This window comes from Nerophis lumbriciformis, linkage group LG39 (assembly GCF_033978685.3).
Source record: "Nerophis lumbriciformis linkage group LG39, RoL_Nlum_v2.1, whole genome shotgun sequence".
NCBI lineage: Eukaryota > Metazoa > Chordata > Actinopteri > Syngnathiformes > Syngnathidae > Nerophis > Nerophis lumbriciformis.
In genome coordinates, this window is record NC_084586.2 from 23,895,312 (window position 1) to 23,912,489 (window position 17,178).

The 17,178-nt window shown below is 40.1% G+C and overlaps 2 protein-coding genes across 6 annotated transcripts in view; one reads left to right on the plus strand and one right to left on the minus strand.

Moving 5' to 3' along the window:
* The window catches only part of LOC133577688 (KN motif and ankyrin repeat domain-containing protein 1-like), a 31,975-nt gene extending 26,816 nt beyond the window's left edge, over positions 1–5,159 (minus strand). Inside the window, exons 1-5 of the mRNA XM_072912682.1 lie at positions 5,082–5,159; positions 4,947–5,033; positions 4,769–4,890; positions 4,694–4,697; positions 4,601–4,619 (exon numbers count right to left, since the gene is read on the minus strand). Coding sequence (XP_072768783.1) covers positions 4,601–4,619; positions 4,694–4,697; positions 4,769–4,890; positions 4,947–5,033; positions 5,082–5,159 — 310 coding nt within the window. The remainder of the gene's footprint in view (positions 1–4,600; positions 4,620–4,693; positions 4,698–4,768; positions 4,891–4,946; positions 5,034–5,081) is intronic.
* On the plus strand, positions 692–12,860 carry mzt2b (mitotic spindle organizing protein 2B). 5 transcript variants are annotated; one of them, XM_061931889.2, is made up of 6 exons: positions 692–711; positions 941–1,088; positions 6,631–6,816; positions 6,875–7,035; positions 9,830–9,943; positions 12,480–12,860. In XM_061931889.2, the coding sequence occupies exons 3-6, from the start codon at positions 6,650–6,652 to the stop codon at positions 12,644–12,646; spliced, it is 609 nt and encodes a 202-aa protein (XP_061787873.2). In that variant the 5' UTR covers positions 692–711; positions 941–1,088; positions 6,631–6,649; the 3' UTR covers positions 12,647–12,860. The 5 variants fall into 5 exon arrangements, with proteins under 5 accessions (XP_061787873.2, XP_061787874.2, XP_061787876.2 ...); XM_061931890.2 differs by having other exon boundaries at positions 1,031–1,088; XM_061931892.2 differs by having other exon boundaries at positions 12,483–12,859.
* The last annotated feature ends 4,318 nt before the right edge of the window (positions 12,861–17,178 follow it).

Here is a 17,178-nt window from a genome sequence, read left to right on the forward strand (position 1 = left end):
TTACCTGGAACTTTGCTATGTGTCACAAAGATGTTTCAAACGGCCATTTGGTAAATCCTCTTCTATCCGCCAAAAGCTGTAGAGAAGTGAAAATGTGTTGAAGCATCTTGATTGATCGCCACTGCTGAGTATGAGTGCATCACTCTTTCAACCTCTGTCTCACACACATTGTGCAGCTCTCCAAGGAAATACAATACTAGCCTTGACATCTAGTCCATCCCAAGCAGCACCATCAGCTCTAAAAGACACAACAATGCAAGCATGCCAAAGTGCTACTGAGGAGTCTCTATGTAGGCATTTTGGAAGCATTATGCACATATTTATATTTATGATGCTTAATAATTAACAGTTCGGATTACATTATAACTAATCAGATGGATTGCAGTGAAAAAGGGGATGCACAAAAATAACTGCATTGTGTTTGTTGTTTTGGCCTTTCCACAAGAGCATATACCATGAATTGATTAACGTGGACCCCGACTTAAACAAGTTGAAAAATGTATTGGGCTGTTACCATTTAGTGCTCAATTGTAGGGAATATGTACTGTACTGTGCAATCTACTAATACAAGTCTCAATCAATCAATGAAAAAGCAGAGTGCTGCCCACATGGAGCTCACTTGCTCCCTGCTGGCAGTTGGTGAGAACTGCACTTCCGGCTCGTGAGCGCGCGCCAGAGAGACGTCTGCCTCCACTTGTGTGCATAATGTCTGTAAGGAAGGTTACACTTTCTTTAACCTGAGATTTTGCATGTCTAAGATGTATCTATATACATGTGATTTGTCTCGGACTCATCTGTACTCTCAACTGACAAGGCTTTGGTGAATTGCTTAAAAAAAAAAGTATTTTCACAATATGTGAGATTATTCGGATAAAACAGAGCATTGGAGGGGCGACTTACAATTAATGTTCCGTTTTCAGTGTCGAATTGTGTTCCTTAGGTCATAAAACACTCCAATAAATACACAAATATATATTGGACTACGTATCCCACAATGCACCGTAACCGTCTTCTCTCAATGACGTCATAGCTGCGCGCCTCATCTGGCACTCCTGGATAACAACATTCTTTCTGGCTCGCCTTTAAAGGTATGTGTTTATTTTATACGTTCTTTATATAAAGTATGTATTTATTTAAAGGTATGTGTTTATATTATACGTTCTGTATCTAAAGTATGTATTTAGTTAAAGGTGTGTGTTTATATTATACGTTCTTTATCTAAAGTATACATTTATTTAAAGGTATGTGTTTATATTATACGTTCTTTATCTAAACTATGTATTTATTTAAAGGTGTGTGTTTACATTATACGTTCTTCATCTAAAGTATGTATTTATTTAAAGGTATGTGTTCACATTATACGTTCTTCATCTAAAGTATGTATTTATCACTCACACTGTACGGTTCTTTCTCTAAACTATGTATTTATCGCTCATATTGTATTGTTCTTTCTCTAAAGTAAACAGATGTCCCGCATATTATGTATGACTAACATTAGTTGTGTACATGATTAAAGTCATATTATGTATGACTAACATTAGTTGTGTACATGATTAAAGTCATATTATGTATGACTAACATTAGTTGTGTACATGATTAAAGTCATATTATGTATGACTAACATTAGTTGTGTACATGATTAAAGTTAAGTTAAAGTAGCAATGATAGTCACACACACTAGGTGTGGCGAAATTTGTCCTCTGCATTTGACCCATCCCCTTGACCACCCCCTGGGAGGTGAGGGGAGCAGTGGGCAGCGGCGGTGCCGCGCCCGGGAATCATTTTTGGTGATTTAACCCCCAATTCCAACCCTTGATGCTGAGTGCCAAGCAGGGAGGTAATGGGTCCCATTTTTTTTATAGTCTTTGGTATGACTCGGCCGGGGTTTGAACTCACAACCTACCGATCTCAGGGCGGACACTCTAACCACTAGGCCACTGAGTAGGTAAAGTCATATTATGTATGACTAGCATTAGTTGTGTACATGATTAAAGTTATACGATTCACAGGTACTGCCTCGTGTTCATTTGGGCTGTAACGGTTGATATAACAATCTCACGGTACGATATTATCACAGCATTAAGCCCACGGTACAGTATTATCACAGTATTAAGCCCACAGTACAATATTATCACAGTATTAAGCCCACGGTACAGTATTATCACAGTATTAAGCCCACAGTACAATATTATCACAGTATTAAGCCCACGGTACAGTATTATCACGGTATTAAACCCACGGTACAATATTATCACACTATTAAACCCACGTACAATATTATCACGGTATTAAACCCACGGTATGATATTATCACAGTATTAAGCCCACGGTACAATATTATCACAGTATTAAACCCACGGTACGATATTATCACGGTATTAAGGCCAGGGTACAATATTATCACGGTTTTAAAACCACGGTACGATATTATCATGGTATTGAGCTCACGGTACAATATTATCACAGTATTAAGGCCAGGGTACAATATTATCATGGTATTAAACCTACGGTACAATATTATCACGATATTATTGTGGAATGTGTCCAACAAAAGACTTAAAGCATGTTATAGTGTGTAAAAGGAAGTGGCAATAATGTTTGGGATAAACACACTTACTGTAATTGAACACAGACATGATGCTCAAATGATCTAATCATACTATTACTACAAACAACTATATAAATTAGGGATGTCCCGATCCAGGTTTTTGCACTTCCGATCCGATACTGATATTGTTTTTGCATTTCCGATCCGATACCGATACTGACCGATACTGGCCTATCCGAGCATGTATTAAAGTTTAAAGTTATTTAGCCTACTTAGTTGTCAGAATCATGTTGAAAAGGGTTTTAGTACTCTTGATAACAACTAGCCAGCTGAATTAGGGGAGTTTGAATAATACACAATGGTTGGTAACAAGAAACTGACCTGTTTATTCAAGGATAAACACAAAATAGACAAAATTATACATGACAAACAGAAATGGCATCATTGAACTAGGGCTGGGCGATATGGCCTTTTTTTAATATTGTCATATTTTAAGGCCATATTGCGATACACGATATATATCTCGATATTTTGCCTTAGCCTTGAATGAACACTTGATGCATATAATCACAGCAGTATGATGATTCTATGTGTTTTGATTGATTGATTGAGACTTTTATTAGTAGGTTGCACAGTGAAGTACATATTCCGTACAATTGACCACTAAATGGTAACACCCCAATAAGTTTTTCCAGGGGTCCACTTAAATTGATTCATGATACAGATATATACTATCAGATATATACTATCATCATAATACAGTCATCACACAAGATAATCACATTGAATTATTTACATTATTTATAATCCAGGGTGTGGAGGGGGGCGCCGGATGTAAGTGTCAAAAAGACAGCCAAAAGAGTTTGATATGAGAATAAATCTAAAGTTAAAATATAGGGTAGAAATGCACCCATTTGCAGGAAATGTAGTCTTGATTTTCAAAATGTTCTTTCAAGGCTTGCATGTCTACATTAAAACATTCTTCTTCATACTGCATTAATATATGCTACTTTTAAACTTTCATGCAGAGAAGGAAATCACAACTAAAAAAATCACTAATTTTTTCATACGGTGTTGATGTGGACATTTTTGCCATTTTGATGGTGTGGATGTGTGGCACCGAATGGAGATAAGCGTCTCGACAGACGTCACAATATTTGAACAATGATGACGAAAACTGTTGTCTCTGTCGTGTCCGTGTGTCGAAAATTGTTATGCGCTAATTTTTTTTATTTGATTTTGTGCGTGGCATAGATTTGCCGTGCGCAGAGGACGCTTGAGCAGGCGCGCACCTTAGCGGCTGCGCTAGCATCACAGCTAACGTTAGCCATGCTGCTACCTCGCTCTCTGCTGGGAGAGGACGTATACATATGTGACATATGACGTGACAGTATGTGACGTATGACGTGACCGTATGTGACGTATGACGTGACAGTATGTGACGTGTGTAAGAAGGTGCGCTTGTCTGTCTGTGAGAGGGAGACACTGGAAAGAGTGAGAAGAGCCTGTCGTGTAATGCCAGCAGCTAAAAGCAACTGCGTGAGAATTGTGGATGTGTTGAAGGTGTGCTGGAAAATGCGGAACGGAAATTACGGAGCAGCAGAAAAGTGGAATGTATTATTTAAATAAGTGCGTTGGAAAACACGGACCGGAGTTTTTTTTTTAAACTGGATCTGGATCGGCATTTTCCCATGCCTTGCCGATACGCAATTTTTGGCAAATATCGGCAGCCGATCCGATCCAAATATCGGATCGGGACATCCCTAATATAAATATATATATTTATATATACATACATATACAGTCATGCCCACAAATATTGGCACCCCTGCACTTCTCCCTAGAAAATGGATGAAATGACAAATGCTTTGGTATTCACATGTTTATTTCTGTTGTTGGCATTGGAACAAAACATCGAAAAGCCAAATCTGATATTATTTTACACATAACTCCAAAAATGAACTGGACATAATGACTGGCACCGTTTCAAAATGGCAATAAATAGTTGTATTCTAAGCATTGGATGCTCCTTTAATTTGTAATGAAACTCACCTGTAGCAAGTAGCAGGTGCTGGCAATATAGAAATCACACTTGCAGCCAGTTCAAATGAAGAAAAGTTGACTCAACCTTTGTGTTGGGTGTACCACACTGAGCACGGAGACAAGAAAGAAGATTTGAGAAGCAAGATTGTGGAAAAGCATGGACAATCTCAAGGCTACAAGTCCATCTCCAGAGATCTAAATGTTCCTGTGTCTACTGTGTCATCAAGATGTTTAAAGCCCATGGCACTGTTGCTAACCTCCCTGGATGTGGACGGAACAGAACAATTGATGAACTTGAACTGGAGATTGTTAGAATTGTGGATAAAGAACCTGGATCAAACGACTTCAAGCTGACCTGCAAACAGGGTACACCAGTGTCAGCTCGCACTATCATCTCAATGAAAAGGGACGCTATGGTAGGAGACCCAGGAGGACCCCGCTGCTGACACAGAGACATAAAACAGCAAGACTGGAGTTTGCAAAAACTTACCTGAGGAAGCCAACATCCTTCTGGGAGAAGGTCCTGTGGACAGATGAGACTAAAGTGGAGCTTTTTGGTAAAACACATCATCACACTGTTTACAGAAAACAAAATGAGGCCTTCAAAGTAAAGAACACCATACCTACAGTCAAACATGGTGGAGGTTCACTGATGTTTTGCTGCGTCTGGTAGCGGATGCCTTGACTGTGTGCATAGCATCATGAAATCTGAGGACTACCAAAGCATTTTGGGACATAATGTAGGGCCCAGTGTCAGAAAACTGGGTCTCCGTCAGAGGTCATGGGTCTTCCAGAAGGACAAAGCATACTTCAAAAAGCACACAAATGGCTTAAGACGAAGTTGTGAAGTGGCCATCAATGAGTCCAGATGTAAATCCTATAGAACATCTGTGGAGAGATCTAAAAACAGCAGTTGGGAGAAGTTGAAATCTGAGAGACCTGAAGCAGTTTGCAAAAGAAGAGTGGTCCGAAATTCCAGTAGCAAGGTGTAAGAAACTCATTGATGCTTACAGCTTACATTCAATTCACTTCTTTTTTTCCAAAGGGTGTGCTACCAAATATTAAGTTGAGTGTGTCAATCATTTTGTCCACTCCATTTTTGGAGTTATCAGATTTGGCTTTCTTTGTGTCGTTCCACTGCAAACAACAGAAATAAACATGTGAATACCAAAGCATTTGTCATTACAACAATCTTCTGGGAGAAGTGCTGCATATATGTTTGGCCATTACTGTATATAATGTATATATTCATTTGATTTGAAATATACTTTCAGTTAAGGCTCTTTGAACTGACAATATTAACATCCAGTATGTTAGTGTTAGTGTCTTTCAACTTTTAACTTCAAGCAACAGTGTCCTCTGTAGTGGACATCCTAAATGCTGATTCTCAGAAAAGTTAGCTGACAATTTAACGTTTAATAACATAAATAACTCACAAATTGATGCTTGGGATCAAATATATTTTCCAGGTGGTGGTTTATCAAGTAGCTTCTCATAATAATTGTGTTTTTTATTTGCCTGGCACATTTCCTACTTGAAACATGGCTAACAACTGATAACAAATTATTTGAAAAAAAATGTGGCTTGAAACATCACAACTTCTTACCGGCTTTATGTGTCGTCTTGGTAACGCTCCAGACGAAGTACACATACCAAAGAGGTTTGTCTGTGCTAGCAACATGAAATGTTATGGATAGATTTGAATGAATACTTCAGGAAATGTCCTCTCAAACCATCCTTTCTCCCTCCTTTATGACCTCTCAAACATGGACGTCGCGCTACGCAGAGGGCATTTTGGGAGAAGTAGTCTACTTCCCGATCGGCTAATTTAAAACTGCACTGACCAAGTTTTCATTAAATACCTTCACACGTCTCAGTACTATTGTCATGATTTTGATACCAAAATACTGCGGTACCGTTACACCCCTAGTTTCCATGTACCGTAATTCTTATGGTTTCATGTGTGTGTGTGTGTGTGTGTGTGTGTGTGTGTGTGTGTGTGTGTGTGTGTGTGTGTGTGTGTGTGTGTGTGTGTGCAGTAACAAAGAAACCGTAGCAATGTCCCAGCAAGCAGGTCACCCGGCCTCGGACAATCCCGCGCTGGTGGTCACCAGCAACGTGCATCAGTACTCCATGAAGAAGAAGAAGGTCCTGAACGCAGAGGACAGTGAGCTGTTTGAACTGAGCCAGGCTGCAGGCATCAGTGTGGACCAGGAGGTGTTCAAGTGAGTGCCATGATGATGACGACAACGTGAGACAACTGATGATGTGGTTGGTCTCTAGGATCATGGTGGACTTGCTGAAGATGAACGTGGCCCCGCAAGCCGTCTTTGAGACTTTGAAGGCCATGTCTGCAGGCCAGAAGTTCCCCGAGAGTAGCAGCGGGGACTGTGCTAGCACCTCCCACGGCACAGGAGTCCCCCCTGCGACGGCAGAGGCCAGAGGTAAGTGTTTGAACTCCTAATAAAGCACAGTACTTTGATATTACTTTAGCATGTGGGGCTGCAATAACAACAGTCACTGACTAGCTTATTGTGGGGCTGGGCGATAAAACAATATCAAGAGATATAGGGATGGACACGTAATCCATATCAATAAAACATTAATTTTTTTTCCCGTCGGAAGAAAGCGGAAGTGGCGACGCAAGGTTAGGCGCATGAATAAAAACACAATTTAAGCCAGCAACTCAAGAAGTGATGACTGACCAGCAGTGTTGGGTTAGTTATTGAAAACCAGTAATTAGTTACAGTTACTAGTTACTTTATTTCAAAAGTAACTCAGTTACTAACTCAGTTACTTACACCAAAAAGTAATGCATTACTGTGAAAAGTAACTTTTTAGTTACTTCTTTTTTTCCCCCTTTTTTTTTAAGGCTCCCATTAATGCCCTTTTAGCCTTCATGTCAGTACTGTTATTGCACTGAAGAATAATACAATGTGTTGATCAACTTGACATGCATTTGCATCACTCAACTCTGCTAAGCAATGTGCTCTACATACAACACACAAACAATGTGCTCTACATACAACACACAAACAATGTGCTCTACATACAACACACAAACAATGTGGTCTACATACAACACACAAACAATGTGCTCTACATACAACACACAAAGACAAAGATATGTTTCAAAGGGCCAATTTATTTCAGGCCAGAACAAATTGACAAAACTATTTTAAATAGCTGCAACATAATGGCACTTTAACTTTAACTTTAAGTAGATAGGATCTTTGATCCAAGACACAACTTACATTTAACTAAAATGTTATTTTCTTTGTGCTCGACAAAAGAAAAGTATTGAGAATATCTACATGTTAAAAAACTCGACTTCTGGCTTCTCCATGATGTCTTGTTAGTTGTTTTGATAGTAGCGTATGTGTGTGTGTGTGTGTGGCCCTTTAAGATATGACAGCATGTGAGGTGAGTGACGTCAGTGAGTGAGTCGGCGAGAGAGGTGAGGGAGCGGCGACAGTGAGTGCTTGCAGGTGCTCTAGCTTGGTGGATGGCTGCGTACAATAAAGTCACAAAGTTGCAACAAACCGCCGGTCTCGTCATTCACCCTCAGCTGTAAAGACCCACTGCCGGGTAAAGTGAAGGTTGTTAGCCCCGAAGTACATAGGCCCTGGAGGAACGTCTCCCCTGCGCTCCTCAACTGCGTTATGGGAGCCCCCGCGCCCCCACCCACACAGGGCACGCCTCTTCTTTTCCACGCAGCGCTGCAATAAAACACACTCAGATCTTCTGTTTCTAGCCGATACTACATGAAAAATAACGTAAAATAACGCAGTAACGCATCATGTAGTAACGGTAACTGAGTTACTGAATATAAAAAATAACGCGTTAGATTACTAGTTACCGCCGAAACTAACGGCGTTACAGTAACGCGTTACTTTGTAACGCGTTAGTCCCAACACTGCTGACCAGTAGGGAGGGACACACTAACAGCCAATCAGGTAACAGTATCAACTATCAAGTTTGGTTGCACCATCTTGTTGTCTGGCGGTTGATTCTTTGCACGATTGAGAAGAGAAAGTCAAAATGGAGAAATTGTGCATATAAGAGGAAAAGTCACCTGGACAGTTTGGCACTTTTTGCCAATTTGTTTTTCAAACGGACTGTAGTCAGACCAATGTGGTCTGTACATGATTTAAGGTGCTCGTCCCCACCAAGACCGCTAATACCACACCACCTGAGCTGCGCTCACCCTTTAGAGCACAGCTGTAACTTCCTGCCACTAAACCTGCAGAAAATAGTTCTTCTCAGGTGTCTGTGTTTACATTTTCACACTATTTTCTTACACTTTATGATGCATTTCTTACATATTCCTTATTTTTGCACCTTCATTTTAAGAGATTATTGTTAAATGTTCAATGTGATTTGACTATTTTGTTGACATTGTTTGTTTTCCATGTTTGTGTTGACATTTCCTTTCTGCTGAGGGATTGTAATCAGAGGAAGTTACATTTCATATAAAAATGGTTTACATTTAGTTGATTTTTTTCCTGCTCCATTTTTTTGTATAGATCATGAAAATATGAACAATGATTGATATTGACCGATATGAAACACTTATATTGGGATACATTTTTCATCGACATGGCCTAGCCCTAGCTAATCGATAGTCGACTATGACATGTGCGCCTATTCAGTGGCTCAGCTTTGTAAATTCAGCTTGATATATTTTTAGGCATGTCTTAACTAACAATAAAGATATAATAATATTATTTACACCATTACTGTGCTGCTCAATGGGTTGATACAAACAAATTCAATGTCCATTTCAGAGCACGGGCAGGTAACGTGCTGATAAGAAGAAATAAGGATAAGGACAAAATGGTATATAAACAAAGTTGGCTGAAATGATGGTTACAGCAATGTTTCACTCCATCTCTCTATGAACTGGAGCAATGGAGGAAGTTGTTGGTGTCTTAGTTTTCCCTGGTCACGCATGTTTGAATAAGCGCGAGCGATGACATCATGACTATGGTTAACATGTCATTTGTCTGATGGTTGGAACATGAACACATCACCAATGAGCTTTCCTGGTGTGCCAATTGAAAAGAGTTGTTGTCGTCCTATTGAAGGACTGTAAATATTGCAGCCCTTCCACTTTGCTGCTACTAATATTTCTCACTGGAATATTCCTCCTTCACGCTCAAACATGGCTCCATGCTTACTAATCTCCGTCTTTCTCCTGCTGGAATCCGCCTCCATGTCCCAATGTTCCTCCACAAGACGAGTGTTCGCTCTCTGGGAGGAGCCCAAAGCTTCCTGCAGCGTCGGGCCCCAGGGCCGCGAGGGTCAGCACTAAGATTGTGGTCTACGGCCCCCAAGATGTTAACTCTCAAGGTCCCCCTCGTCTATCCCCCCCCAACGTCTTGCACGCTTTTGTCTCATGACTTGAGTGTGATTTAGCATTGTGCATGTCTGTGTTTGCATCTCTGCATGTGCAGTCATTTAGTAGTTTTGCCTCATTCCTGTGAGAATCCTGCGTGCGACTGAAGCATTAAAGCGTGGGACGGTCTAGGACAGGGGTCACCAACGCGGTGCCTGTGGGCACCAGGTAGCCCGTAAGGAGCAGATGAGTCGCCCGCTGGCCTGTTCTAAAAATAGCTCAAATAGCAGCACTTACCAGTGAGTTGCCTCTATTTTTTAAATGTTATTTATTTACTAGCAAGCTGGTCTCGCTTTGCTCGACATTTTTAATTCTAAGAGAGACTAAACTCAAATAGAATTTGAAAATCCAAGAAATTATTTGAAAGACTTGGTCTTCACTAACTGACAAAGAAACAGATAACAGATTTGGTGTCCAGTTCAAAGTGTGACATGATTTATTTCAACATTTGTATTTGACATGAGTTATTATTTGTACAAACATGGTGCAAAGTCATTCATGATTTGTTAAAAAATGTTAGTGGCTAGCTAGTTCAAATGGGATATTGTGATTTCACAAGACTGTCTTAGAAGTCATCATTTGAAAAATGTGCACTTAGAGAAAATATAATAAAGTGTTGCATATTGATATTTATCTGTTTCTATATATATTTATTGTGAGAAATCATTAAGATGATCAGTGTTTCCAAAAAGATAAATATCATTAATTATTAATAATAATATAGAGTTAAAGGTAAATTGAGCAAATTGGCTATTTCTGGCAATTTATTTAAGAGTGTATCAAACTGGTAGCGACTTGTCCAGGGTTTACCCCGCCTTCCGCCCGATTGTAGCTGAGATAGGCTCTGGCGCCCCCCGCGACCCCAAAGGGAATAAGCGGTAGAAAATGGATGGATGGAAACTGGTAGCCCTTCGCATTAATCAGTACCCAAGAAGTAGCTCTTGGTTTCAAAAAGGTTGGTGACCCCTGGTCTAGGACTAGCTGCAGTGTGCTCACACATCCAGCAGGTAGCATCTGTGAGCAGGTAATATTGTGTCTGTATTAACGTGGAATGGTGACTTAGATAGTAGTTAAGGATTCTTTATTTTAGTTTATGTATGCAAGTCATTTACTGCGACGAATCCAAGTCCTCAAGTGTGATTAAGATCATAATCAGCTGACAGCACTAGTTTTACATACTGCAACACGTTCAAACTGTTCAAAGACCAGGACAGGCTGCAAGACTAGACTGTTACTCCCTGCAGGCCAGTCCATGGTCAACTTCCAGTCCTGCTGTTTAAAGACCAGGACAGGCTGCAAGACTAGACTGTTACTCCCTACAGGCCAGTTCATGGTAAACTTTCAGTCCTGCTGTTTAAAGACCAGGACAGGCTGCAAGACTAGACTGTTACTCCCTGCAGGCCAGTCCATTGTAAACTTTCAGTCCTGCTGTTTAAAGACCAGGACAGGCTGCAAGACTAGACTGTTACTCCCTGCAGGCCAGTCCATGGTAAACTTCCAGTCCTGCTGTTTAAAGACCAGGACAGGCTGCAAGACTAGACTGTTACTCCCTGCAGGCCAGTCCATGGTAAACTTCCAGTCCTGCTGTTTAAAGACCAGGACAGGCTGCAAGACTAGACTGTTACTCCCTACAGGCCAGTCCATGGTAAACTTCCAGTCCTGCTGTTTAAAGACCAGGACAGGCTGCAAGACTAGACTGTTACTCCCTGCAGGCCAGTCCATGGTCAACTTTCAGTCCTGCTGTTTAAAGACCAGGACAGGATGCAAGACTAGACTGTTACTCCCTGCAGGCCAGTCCATGGTAAACTTCCAGTCCTGCTGTTTAAAGACCAGGACAGGCTGCAAGACTAGACTGCAGGCCAGACCAAGGTCAACTTCTAGTCCCGCTGTCGCAAATAGCAAATCAAGTCTGTTTCATGTCCGCTTTTCACTTTAATTGTTTGTATTTCAAAATAAAATTCTAAATAAACCAATCAGTTTTTTTTTGGTTTTATAATTCCCAGTTTTGAAAAGAGAATTGAATAACCAAAACTTACACTGACTACCTCTTGCGATGACTTTTCAGCACCCATTAAGAAGTCAGGTAATAAAAGTAATAACTTTTCAATTGAACTGGTGTAGACTCCTTCCTCTGTTGAGGAAAGTGTGTGACGTAATGACTGGTCTCTGCACTGGCTGGACATGTTCTGGAACATCATTTTAGGTGAAGAGTGGGAACCCTACAGTTGACATTTTTATTAGTTTTTTTTTAGGGAACTCTACAGTTTAGGACAGCTTTTTATTTTAGGAAACTCCACAGTTTATGACATATTAAGGTCATCGTAAAAAGAAATAAGAACTGAACTGTAACTTTACTATATCATATTTGATGTCCCTAAAATGCTTCATATGCATTGAATGAAATGTGGGAAACCAGCATTTGTTCCATCGTGTTTGTTGGTCTTGTAGCGTCCATGCAGGCATCCTTGTAGCTGTATTTTCCTCTGTCAGCAGTGCGAAGCAAAGCATCAGCGGCCCCCACATCCTCAGCCGGCCACAGCGAGAAGAGCCGCGAGGCCTCCAGCCAGCGAGTGCAGCGGCAGCCCAGCGCCACTAGAGGGCAGAAGACAAAAAGCTCCGGCAGCAGTAGCTCCTCCTCGCAGATCAACTCAACCTAAAACAGTCAGTCTTTTTCTTCTCTTCAAATATGCTTCATTAACATACTTTTACTGTATTAACACATACCTAGAAAAGAAAATATTCACACCAAGGCAGCTGTTACTCTAAGCAATTATGTCCCTCAATTATTTGCTTTTGTTGCATTTTGTCCAAAATACAATTTATTGTACAACATTTTTTTTGTTTTTTAAATAAACACATATTCTAAAAAATGTAGCTTTTTTTCCTGTGCCTGCTGATCAAATCAACATTAATATGTAATATATTGTTCTGAAGAATTTGGAGCTAAACCTCCTTTTTCATTGTCCCATTTAAAGCAGCAGTTCCATTGGCAGCAAAACAGGCCCAGATCATAATACTACCAACACCTGGGATTAAAGGCCTCACCTTTTCTCCTCCAAACAGCTCCATTTGTGTTTCATCTGACCACAGAACTTTCCTCCAGAAGGTCTTATCTTCGTCCATGTGATTATCACGGCTTCACCATATTGCCGATATTTTTCCATTATTTTAAAGCATATCTACAAATTTCTTTGGTCCTAAATTAAGCATTTTCAAGCATAAAAATGGCTACAATAACTACAAATATTAATATTATATTGTTATAATTTTTACAAACAGTCTACATTTTTCTTTGGTCCTAAATGGCTACAATAACTACAAATATTAATATTATATTGTTATAATTTTTACAAACAGTCTACATTTTTCTTTGGTCCTAAATGGCTACAATAACTACAAATATTAATATTATATTGTTGTAATTATTAAAGCATATTCTACAATTTTCTTTGGTCCTAAATTAAGCATTTCCAAGCATAAAAATGGCTAAATTAAGTACAAATATTTATATCAAATTGTTGTAATTTTTACTGGCATAGTCTAAACTTTTCTTTGGTCCTAAATTAAGCATTTTCAAGCATAACAATGACTAAAATAACTACAAATATTGTTACTATGTTGTTGTAATTTTTAAAAGCATATTCTACAATTAACATAAAAATAGCTAAGCTAACTACAGAAAAAACAATTTTGTTGTGATTTTTAAAAGCATATTCAAAAATGTTCTTTGGTCCTAAATTAAGCGAATTCAAGCATAAAAATGGCAACTGCCCCCCCCAGATATTAATACTACAGTAGTATTGCAGGCCTCCAATTTTAACTTTTTAAGGTCAAGGCAAGTGTTGCCTTTAAAGGAGGGCTCATATTTTAGGGCACCAAGGCAAGTTAGAAGGGCACCAAGGCAAACATTATTTTCTTTCCAGGCATATATATATATATATATATATATATATATATATATATATATATATATATATATATTAGGGGTATATATATATATATATATATATATATATATATATATATATATATATATATATATATATATATATATATATAGTGACGTGCAGTCAGGTGAGACGGGGCCTCACGTGCCATCATGGAAAGAAAAAAATGTAAGAAGAAAAAAGATGAATTAAATTGTTATATGTATCCAGTGATTATACTATAAAGTTATTTTTCATTTAACTTCACCAGTTTTAGATTGTTTTTATTCAAAATCGCTGAATTTTCACATTTGCCGTTCAAATACTGAGAAGAGACTTGCGGTGAGGCAGCAGCCAGTTGTGCCTCACCATGGATTGCGCAATGACTGGGCTAACTGCTGGCCTGCTGTGCAGTGAGAGCGTATTGCTATATGAATTATATTATACATTTCTATAGTTTAGTTAGCTGAGGTATATAATGTACAGTGTATTTTGTCAACAACTGTATGTGTGTAACGTATTTCTTGTGCTGAGCGATCATAAAACTGCTGCGAAGACGCACTGGCTGAGGCTCGCAGTAATCCCGCCTCATGGTGGTAGAGGGCGCTAGTGATCCCGGATCATTCTTGCGACTACTCAGCTGCAGAAGAAGTGACAACAAGCAGCAACAGTTAGGAGCGATCGTTTATTTTTTCCTCTCGCCTGGATTTTTAACATGGAGGATTACATATCTAAAATAAAACAGATTTTGTTATGCCCGTTTGATTGTGGACTATTACTGACACCTTGTGGCCATGGGAAAATGCTGCGCGTCATCAGGTTGGGCACTTCCGGTTTACGATGTTAGTTCAGTTCATGAGACAATAAGAAGTAGACAAGTTGTGTTATCTCTTACAAGCCTTGGAAAAGATAAGTGTGTAAGTAAAGTGTTTAAGTTGTTTATGTGGCTCAATATGAAGGTGGAAAGTAGCTACATTTGATAGTAAGATGTGTATTGAAAAAACATTTTTGTGCACTAATTGAATGGATGTTTGAGGACTTCAAATGGCTGGCGGTCCTAGAAATAGTTTCAACACTCAGCAGTGTTAGTTTGATGTGTATTTGTGTGGAGCTGATGTTGACATATTGTGTATTGTGTTGATTGAATCATATAACTTATACATTGTCATTGTGTGCATTTCACTTTTACAAACAAATAGATAAAAGTCCAGTGCAAGACAAAGCAAGATCAACAACAATAAAGAGCCTAAATGGATTCTTCTGCTTTGGAACTTTCTTAGAAGGTCCTGGATTGGTTGTTAGCTGTCTGCCAAGCTGCATAAGCTCAACACATATAGTGAGGGCACAACACTTTTATAAACTGGACTTTCAATCCAAGCAGGAGGTCATAATTAAAGGAAGATCTCCATGGAGACAGAGAGACTTTTAAAACTGAAGAAAGATAAGGAAGTCTTCTATAAACAAGTTATCCATGCTTTTGTTCAGAAGGAGCGGCGCATGGACTTCATTTATAAGTATAGGTAAGACCATAATAACGTTTTTTTTATTAAATGTGCTTTTTTGTGTGCTACAGACTTAGACTTAGACTTAGACTTCCTTTTTATTGTCATTCAAATTTGACTTTACAGCACAGATAAGAACAACATTTCGTTACATAAACTCATGATAGTGCAGGATAAAAAAGCAATACGGTGCATATATAAATAAATATATATAAATATATATATAAAATAAATAAATATATATAAATAAATAAATAGATTACTGTACAGATAAATATATTGCACTTTTTCACATGCGTCCACGTTTATGGATGTATGTTATATTGTCTTTTTTATTCCAGCCAGTTAATCCATTTTGGGAGGAGTTGAGGGGATCATTTAATTGAATTATGATGCGTTCAAGAGTCTTACGGCCTGAGGGAAGAAGCTGTTACAGAACCTGGAGGTTCTGCTTTGGAGGCTGCGGAACCTCTTTCTAGAGTCCAGCAATGAAAACAGTCCTTGGTGGGGGTGGGAGGAGTCTTTCCAGATTTTCTGAGCCCTGGTCAGGCAGCGGCTTTTTGCCATCTCCTGGATAGGAGGAAGAGGAGTCCTGATGATCTTTTCCGCCGTCCTCACCACTCTCTGGAGAGACTTCCAGTCTGAGGCATTGCAGGCTCCAGTCCAGACAGAGATGCAGGTGGTCTCTGTAGAATGTGCTGAGAGAGCTGTGCTCTTTTCATCCCACGCAAAAAGTGCATGCGCTGCTGAGCTCTTTTTACAAGAGCTCCGGTGTGTAGGGACCAGGTCATATTGTCAGTTATCTGCACCCCCAGGAACTTGGTGCTGCTTACTATCTCCACTGCTGTGCCGTTGATGTAGAGTGGAGCAGTGGACTCAGGACGCAGCCCTGGGGGGAGCCGGTGCTCAGGGAGATGGCACTGGAGGTGTTGTTGCCCACTCTCACAGATTGCGGTCTGTCTGTGAGGAAGTCAAGCAGCCAGTTGCAAAAGGGGGGTACTGAATCCAAGGGGGCCCAGTTTGCTCAGTTTGCTTACAGTTTGTTAGTGTAAAGTTAAAGTTAAGTTTAAGTAGCAATGATTGTCACACACACACTAGGTGTGGTGAAATTTGTCCTCTGCATTTGACCCATCCCCTTGATCACCCCCTGGGAGGTGAGGGGAGCACGGTGGGAGAGGGGTTAGTGCATCTGCCTCACAATACGAAGGTCCTGAGTAGTCTTGGGTTCAATCCCGGGCTCGGGATCTTTCTGTGTGGAGTTTGTTCTCCCCGTGACTGCGTGGGTTCCCTCCGGGTACTCCGGCTTCCTCCCACCTCCAAAGACATGCACCTGGGGATAGGCCCCTCCCACCTCCAAAGACATGCACCTGGGGATAGGCCCCTCCCACCTCCAAAGACATGCACCTGGGGATAGGTTGATTGGCAACACTAAATGGTCCCTAGTGTGTGAATGTTGTCTGTCTATCTGTGTTGGCCCTGCGATGAGGTGGCGACTTGTCCAGGGTGTACCCCGCCTCCCGCCCAATTGTAGCTGAGATAGGCTCCAGCGCCCCCCGCAACCCCAAAAGGGAATAAGCGGTAGAAAATGGATGGATGGGATATATATATATATATATGAAAAAAATGGGCATAGTTCTCCCCTACCTGGCCAGTCTAGGGTGCATGTGCCTGACCTAAATCCAGCGAACGTCTGACATCCTTCCAGACTCTGATGCAACTCGTGTATCTCTGGGAAAATCTCAGAACAACTGGGCTGTTCTC

Bases quoted from the DNA above. Each gene is read 5' to 3' on its own strand.
- mzt2b (XM_061931889.2), top strand. From the start codon at position 6,650: ATGTCCCAGCAAGCAGGTCACCCGGCCTCGGACAATCCCGCGCTGGTG. The intron at 6,817-6,874 runs GTGAGTGCCATG...GTTGGTCTCTAG, and splicing joins GTGGACCAGGAGGTGTTCAA to GATCATGGTGGACTTGCTGA. The intron at 9,944-12,479 runs GTCCCCCTCGTC...TTCCTCTGTCAG, and splicing joins CCAAGATGTTAACTCTCAAG to CAGTGCGAAGCAAAGCATCA.